The 8,309-nt window shown below is 46.6% G+C and overlaps 1 protein-coding gene across 1 annotated transcript in view; it reads left to right on the plus strand.

The window, feature by feature from the left end:
- The window catches only part of LOC119366397 (trimethyltridecatetraene synthase-like), a 10,263-nt gene extending 6,623 nt beyond the window's left edge, over positions 1-3,640 (plus strand). Inside the window, exon 2 of the mRNA XM_037632128.1 lies at positions 2,654-3,640. Within this exon, the coding sequence (XP_037488025.1) occupies positions 2,654-3,289 (636 nt within the window). The 3' untranslated portion in view covers positions 3,290-3,640. The remainder of the gene's footprint in view (positions 1-2,653) is intronic.
- The last annotated feature ends 4,669 nt before the right edge of the window (positions 3,641-8,309 follow it).

An 8,309-nucleotide genomic window follows, 5' to 3' on the forward strand; every position in this document is an offset into this window, starting at 1 on the left:
GAGAGAGAGCCATATGTGCATGCAACCACCCACCCATCTCTCCACTCTCGTGCTGTCCGTGACATCCTGACAAAATCTGCCCATGGAACAAAATGTTGCACTCTTTTAGGACATCTCCAACGTTGACATCCAAACCGGACACCCAGTGGCAGAGCTTGAGCCAAAACAAGGGGGACATGGGCTTGAGGGGGGCGAACATAATTATTTTCAGCTGATTTTTGTGTGGAAAATAGGCCTAATACTGTACAAAGTTATATAGGACTGTTCTATTGTGAGCTTGGGGGGCATGGCCCAGGTTGGCCCACATGAAGCTTACCGCATCCGTTTGTGGACAGGGGATCAGTTCCCGAACACTAATGCGAGAGTCGGTCATGCAAAGCTAGCTGTATATATCCGCCCGCAATTTTTTTTCCAGTCTGCACGCTCAAAGAAGTCGCATATCTAGTTTTAGTTTAGCTCAGAATTGTTAATATATTCAAATGCAACAACAGTTCTAATTTAAATATTACAATCCAAGAAAATATTCAAATTATAGTAGTTCAAACTTGAATCTAACTAGCACATATTACTAGTTGTCCGCTATAACCGCCCACATATGCTCAATCAAATCTTCCTTTAGGTGGTCATGAATTGCTCGATGTCAAATTTGTTTATGCATTTTAACAATCTCATCAAATGTGGTCGGATTCTGCTCTAAAAGTTCAATAGGCTCACCCATGTTCTCAGATTCCAAACATGCAACAACATCTTCACCCTCATCCTCTACGATCATGTTATGCATGCTTACACACATGCCATCACCTCCCACAAGGTCTACGGATCCCATTGTTTAGTAGGTCCACGAACAACTGCAAAACAAGCCTGCAGAACTCCAAATGCCTTCTCAACATCCTTTCTAGCTACTTCTTATTTCTGGGCAAAGTGAGACATTTTTTAACCAACTAGCTAGAGATGGTCTTGACAAAGATAGCCCATGGAGAATATATACCGTCGACCAGATAATAGGACATGTTGTATTCATGCCCATTGACAGTAAAATGGCAAGGATGAGTTTTTCCTTTAGTTAGCCTAGCAAACAATGGTGATCGCTGCAGCATATTGATTTTATTATGAGAACCGGGCATTGCCAAAGAAACATGTAAAATCCAAAGATCTTTTGATGCAACTGCTTCAAGAATGATGGTGGTCTTGTTAACATGACCATGATATTGGCCTTGTAGAACTTTTGAGCAGTTCTTTCATCTCCAGTGCATGCATTCAAGAGATCTGAGTAAACCTGGCCACACTCTTGCTTGTAACTTTTCCAAGACCATTTAGGTGTCTGCGATGGTTAGTTCTCTCAGGTACTAAGATCTAAACACAGAGACCACGATAGTAGCAATCTTACCATGGCATCTCCGCATGTGCTTTCAGACGTATGTAGGTATTCGTCTCATGAATCAGCTGCCGTGCCATATGCAAGGATCCGCAGTGTCGTGCACTTCTGGTAAGCGGAGAGCTTCGTACGACATCCTTCTTCAAGATAAAGTAGTCATCAAAGGACCGGACGCCATGGTAAAGACGATAGAAGATATTTTTTTCGCATCCGAAAGCGCTGACAAAAATTGTCAGCAAATAGAACATCAGGGGCAAAGTAGTCATCCGTCAGTGTCAAATGGTCGAGCGCCCTGTTGTGTTTGAGCACTCGATGACCCTTGATCGATCCATTGAAATTGAGACATGCTCTGCCACTAGTTTCGCGTGTGCAAGAACCGCCTACATCATCATCGTCTCATCAGTGTAGTCCTTCTAGTCGGATAACTCAACATAGTGCTCGTATATGTACTCCATATACAATTCCATTGCTTCAAAAAACAAATGGCAAAAAAATTAGCACAAACACTTTACTGAACACTTGCTGGACACGGTGACTACAGTGGGGCGGATGGTACTTGTGCGGCGGACGAAGTAGAGGTGTGGACCAGCGGCGAAGGGAAAGTGATGTCGCGTCCAGGTATTGCGGTGGAGGTGACGGAGTCACGGAGTTCTGGGAAGGATAGGGCGGGGCGGCTAGGGTGGTGGAGCGGCGGCGGCAAGAGTGAAAACAGATGCAGAGAAAGATGGAATGATGGAGGCACGGGATCCGGGAGGGGTTTTGGGTAGGGTTTTGGATGAGATGGATGTGTCGAAGCCCTACGTGGCTGCTACCCGGACCTCTAGGCCCGTGTTGGATGACCAGTGGCGGAGCTTAGTGGAGACCAACAGGGGCCATGCCCCCCCCCCCCTTATTTTTTGCATCCATTGAAGAACAAGCTACATAATGAGCCTAATTAGTGTTTAAACTACAAATTAGCCCCTCCTTCCCTATTAACTTGGTTCCTTTTGACTAATGGCCCCCTCTTGAATTTTTCTCAAGCTCCGCCATTGTGGAAGACAAAACACTTTCGGATCGTGCGGGTGGTTTTAGGGTCCACTGTGAAGACGCCCTTATGCCTTAAATCAATGCATGGATCTTGATGCTGAGTGGAATCTCGGTGCCAGATCTACCGGTAGGTATCATTCGTTAGTTAAAGTCGCACAATATAATTTTTTTTGAAGCTCACAGTATAATTATTTGAACTTGCTTTTCTTCCTCCTATAAAATATCATACCAATACAACTTGCACCCATGCAGGAGGTCATCGCCGGCGCCACGGACACCTCGGCCGTGACCGTGGAGTGGGCCATGTCCGAGCTCCTGAGGAAGCCCCGCGTCCTCGCGAAGGTCACCGAGGAGCTGGACCGTGTGGTCGGCCGCGACCGCCTAGTCGCCGAGGGTGACATCTCCAGCCTCCCGTACCTAGAAGCCGTCGTGAAGGAGACCATGCGGCTCCACCCTGTGGTACCCCTTCTGATACCGCGGGTGTCTCGTGAGCACACGTCCGTAGCAGGCTATGAGATCCCGGTGGGCACACGCGTGCTCGTCAACGTCTGGGCTATCGGCCGGGACCCGACTGTGTGGGGGGAGACGGCCGGGGAATTTCAGCCGGAGCGGTTCCTTGGGAGCAAGGTGGATGTCAAGGGCCACGACCTGGAACTGCTACCTTTTGGTGCTGGTCGCAGGATGTGCCCAGCCCACGGCCTCGGGCTCAAGATGGTTCAGCTGGTGCTGGCAAACTTACTGCACGGCTATGCGTGGAGACTCCCCGATGGCGTGGCGGCTGAGGAGCTGAGCATGGAGGAGAAGTTTGGCATATCCGTGTCTCGCATGCACCACCTCCACGCTATCCCTGAGCCCAAGCTTCTGGATCACCTCTATTTCGGGCCATGAATGTTAGTCCCTTCATTCCTAAATATAAGTCTTTTTAGACATTCCACTATAGAAACTACATTCAAATGAATATGGACGTCTTTTAGAGTATAGGTTCACTGCTGCTCCGTATGTAGTCTATAGTGGAATCTTTTAAAAGACTTATATTTAAAAACAGAGGGAGTACTAGCTTTAATTTGATGTTTGCTCGAGTGCATGTACACGTATTGGTTTACTTTCACCTCGGATGTTTATGGGTTGTACTATGCATTATGGTTATATGCAGAGGCCGAAACTGATCTCAGCATGATTGTATCGTCCTGATGTAATGATCAGAGCTTAATAAAAGCTTCCTTATCTAAAACTTGCGGATGTTTCTATGTATGGATTGCTCATGTATGCCATCAAAATTTTCTATGACTATTATGCTATTCGTGCATATATAGTATTCCCTCCGTTCTTAAATATAAGTCTTTTATAGAGATTTCACTAGGTGGACTACATACGAAGCAAAATGAATAAATCTAAACTTAAAATGTATCTGTATGTATGCGGTTTATAGTGGAATCTCTACAAAGACTTATATTTAGGAACGGAGGGAGTACTAATAAATATAATTTGTGACAGATGGTAAACTAGACACAGTGTTCTTCCACATAGATATTTGCCTCGTCGATTTTAGACTTTAACGCTTGTGATTTTTAAAAATATAGCAGCACATGTCTCGGTCAGATACGTTCATCATAACTCTGGAATTCCGGCTTGGTCAAGTGCTACGAGCATACATGCGTCTTGCCGCACCGTTTTTCGTTGGTTGTAAAAAACGCTCTTATATCACTAGTGTAAAAAAACTCATATATTATGGGATGAAGGGAGTATTAATTAGCCGTCAGTCCAATTTTTAATTTTTCTATTCTTGTTGTTAACTCGTTAACAGAGTTAGTCATGTTTGGTAGCCTAATGTTGTCACGCCTAAGCTTAGTCATGCCACAACAACTTAGTCATGTGTTTGGTTCATTGCAATATTTGTTGCTTGCCATAGTTTTTTAGCTACATAGTCCACATGTCATAATTACAGTCTTTTGCCAAATTATGCCACGTTTGTGGTGGTTATTTTGTTCACCACTTTTTGGGGTGGCCAGAATTTGCATAAGATTAGTTGTGGCAAAGTTAGCCGTGTACCAACATGCCGAGAGTCTTTGCTTCTTAGTTCGTGGGCTGAGCGCTATTGTTCGTTTTTTTGTGGGCTTATTTCTTGTGGGCTGAGTACTATTGTTCGATTTTCCATGGGCCAGTTGTGATTTGGCATCCAGTATGTGGGCGTGAGCACACTCTTTACTTGGTTGTGCCCCTAAAAAACCATTTACTTCCTTGCAAAATATGTCCATCTTTGCTAAAAAAATGCAATGTATGTTCACCAGAACCAAAGTATAATGATGTCTAGAAGCAAGACATGTGGTCACAAAATTTAATAGGACATTAGTTAGTATTTTCACAACACTTGTTCTTGAAAAATATGGAATTTAAGCAACACTACGAAAGTAATGAAATTCTACCTTTTGTGGGGACAAAATAATAAAAATTACATGTAGTGGTTTGTGTCACGTGTTTAGTAGAGCCTTAGAGCATTTCTAACTGATCCCTTATAAGTTAGCGTCTCAAACGCCCTCTTATCCTTTAACTCATTATATTTAGTCCGCTAAATAAAAGTGGTACCTAGTCAACCCCCTAAACTTAACTCCCTAATTCTTTTCCACAAAATTTCCTAGTTTTAGTTTACATACTACATTTCAACTACATATTTGCACACATATTAAATCCAAGGGTAAATATTGAATAAATGTCACTCGAATTCTGGCGATTCCAAGAAACGCCACTGCAATTTTCAAACTTTGGAGAATGCAATTTCCAGTGGCATTTTTCAAAGTTAGGACTGGCGTTTTTCAAAGTTTACAAAATTTACAGTTGCATTTTTCAAAGTTTGGAAATTGCAGTGGCATTTCTCGGAAACGCCAGAATTCAAGTGGCATTTATCCAATTAACCCTAAATCGTAATAATTAAGGTTCACACAATTCACGGTATTACAAATTCAAAGTTTACAAACCAAATTATTCAAAGTCAAACACACGGAAGGGTTCAAATGAAGTAAAGAGCATGATAAAAGCACAACTATGAAGTGTTGTGGAGTAGCCACTCGTACTCAACAAGATAATCTTGGAGCTGGGTATGAACTTCTCCGTTCTCGATGCTTCGATGCACTGCGAGGAATCTTTGTATCATGTTTGCATCGTGCTCCGGCTGAACATGGTTACCATTGGAGATGTACCGAAAGTTCTTTGGCACGCCTCTCTCAACTTCAATGATCTTGTTTTGCAAGATGATGCAACATGTTATTATTTGTCGTAGGACCTTGGGGGTCTAATACTCGGCAGGCCCTGAATAATGCCAAAGCGCTTAAACACACTGGAAGCTCTCTCCACATCATTCCTTGTCGACTCTTGACACATTGCAAACCGAGCTCTCTTGTTCCCTTGAGGATGCTAGATTATCTTGACAAAGAAAGCCCATGGAGGATAGATGACATCTGCAAGTTAGTAACCCATCGTCAACTCGTGGCCATTGATAACATAGTTGTAAGGAGGAGCATCTCTAGCAACAAGCCTTGAGAACAATAGTGATCTCGAACGCACATTCGGGTTATTATGAGATCCAGCCAATCCAAAGAATGAATGTCAAATCCATAGATCCTCTAATGCAACAACCTCAGGAATGATTGATGGATCTTTGCAGTGGCCTTTGTACCGACCTTTCCATCCCGCACGATAATTCTTTCATGTCCAATGCGTGCAATCAATTGATCCAAACATCCCAGGCCAACCTTGTTTTTCACTAAATCACAATATCCTCTCGGTGTCTTCATCGGTGGGTGTCCTCAGTACTCTGTCTCAAAGATCTCAATCATGAAACGTGTGTACCTTCAAACGGACTCCAAGATTACATCCTCCCCGATGTGGACATAGTCGTCAATGGTGTCTCCCGAACACCGATACGCAAGCACAAGAACAATTGTGATACATTTCCTCAGTGGGCTTGCACTTATCTCCCTTGATGCACTCCTCCTTTAACTTAAACCAATCATCATGCTTCTCCACATCTTTTTCAATGGTGAGGAAGAGACTTGTATGCATCCAAAATTGTCGGTGTAAAAACTTATGTGGGTAGGTTGCTTTGGGTTTGAAGTAATATCTTATAATCTAGGTATGGCCATCCGGTCTACTCGGGTGATGTGCCAGCAAACGAATTGTGATCCTAGTATGCGTCGCCGAAAATCCGCATTGAAGATCATGGCAATGACTTCAAGGTCATCATCTTCTTCCTCCTCCTCTGCCGCTGAAGTGTCGTCGAAGATCATCTCCCTCAACCTTTCTATCTACACTAGAATTACTAGGTTCAATTCAATGTCATCAAGAAAACGAGATGAAAAAGCACAAACAAACTCACCTAGGCAATCCAACGAATACTTGAAGGATGGAGGAGGTGTCATGGTCGGCCGGCGACGTTCAGACAATGCTCAAGATGCTAGTGGTCGTCGGGGCTTCGATATGGCTGACAGTCGACAGAGGGGATCGAGGGACGAAGATGCGATCAGTGAGGCGGCGGCGACATCGATAGAGCTTGATTCCAGCAATGACAACAACTGGCGGCTGTCTTGGAGTGGGGCCGGCGCCACGAAGGCATTGGGTTGTGGTCGGAGGCAGAGTGTCGGGGAAACTGACCCACCAACACCTACGGGGACCGGGCCCCTTTCGGTTCGGAGGGGGGCGGAGGCCGCACAAAGAGCGGATCGAGGCAGTACACGCGAGCAGTTTTACCCAGCTTCGGGCCGCACGGATGCGTAAAACCCTACTGCTGCTTGTTTGTGTGTATTGAATTCTTGCTCCGGAGCGATGGACGCTGCCAGACCGAGCGTGATAGTGTTCCTGATGTTTCGAATGAGCCGAACCCCTTCTACGTTGCTCTTGGGCCTCCTTTTATACTTTCAAGGGGTCACCGACAGGTGGCAACGTAGACTAGAAGGGTAAAAATGGAAAAGGATGCGGTAGGTGCAGCTACCGCTACTGTGGACACAGTGCACCCTACCTAACTCTAACGGCAGGGGACAAGGTCATTGAATGCCCGTCTGAGTTGCCTAAACAGTGCAAAAAGTGACCGTTAGGAGCGCCACCGTTTGCCACGATGGCCTTCTCTTCATCTCCGCTTGCCACCGCGTACCCCTGGCTGCACAGGCTCCCGCCACACGCCCCTGAGGAAGCCTCATGGCGACACGCGGGTGGGTGCGCTGGAGCGTGGGTACAGAGGGGCAGCGGGCCCCCGGCGAGTACCTTGTCGGGGTCGTCGTCTTGTCGAGTCCAGAAGCTTGTCGCTCACCGGACCTTGCCGGGACGTGCGGTGCATCGCGGCAAGTTTCTTGAAGTGCCATGGTTGGCCTTCCCGGCAAGCTCCTCTTGCCGGGGCCTTGTCTCTTCCCGGCAAGCTCCTCTTGCCGGGGCCTTGTCTCTTCATCTTGAATGCTTTGTTCTTGAATGGCTCCAAAGGAACCCACGGAGGACTCTGGCGGTCGTCCGGCAAGCCTTGCCGCGCGGCGCTGCAACTGCCCGTGCACAAGTTCGGGATACTAGGGTACCCCTACTCTAGTACACCGACAGGAGCCCCTGGGCCTGGGCCATACACGGTGCCGAGCGCTGTTGGGCCAGGCCCAAAACAGGGCACGGGCACGCGTGGAGCCTGGGTTATGCCGAATCTAACTCCGCATCCACCGCGCCCCCCGTAACTGCACGCGTCAATCGCGGAGTCGTGGGAGAGATCGTGGGAGGTTGTTTATTTGGAAGGCTGAAATGTCCGCCCCGTCCCTCTTTATAAGCAGGGGAAACAGGGGCATTTCCCCCACCTCCGCCCTTCGCTGCTGCAATCCCAGAAATCTCCGCCGCCCTCCTCCGCTTGCAGAGTTGAAAGAGGGCAGCGCTCCGCCCCCGTCGCTGC

This window comes from Triticum dicoccoides, chromosome 2B (genome assembly GCF_002162155.2).
Source record: "Triticum dicoccoides isolate Atlit2015 ecotype Zavitan chromosome 2B, WEW_v2.0, whole genome shotgun sequence".
Taxonomy (NCBI): domain Eukaryota; kingdom Viridiplantae; phylum Streptophyta; class Magnoliopsida; order Poales; family Poaceae; genus Triticum; species Triticum dicoccoides.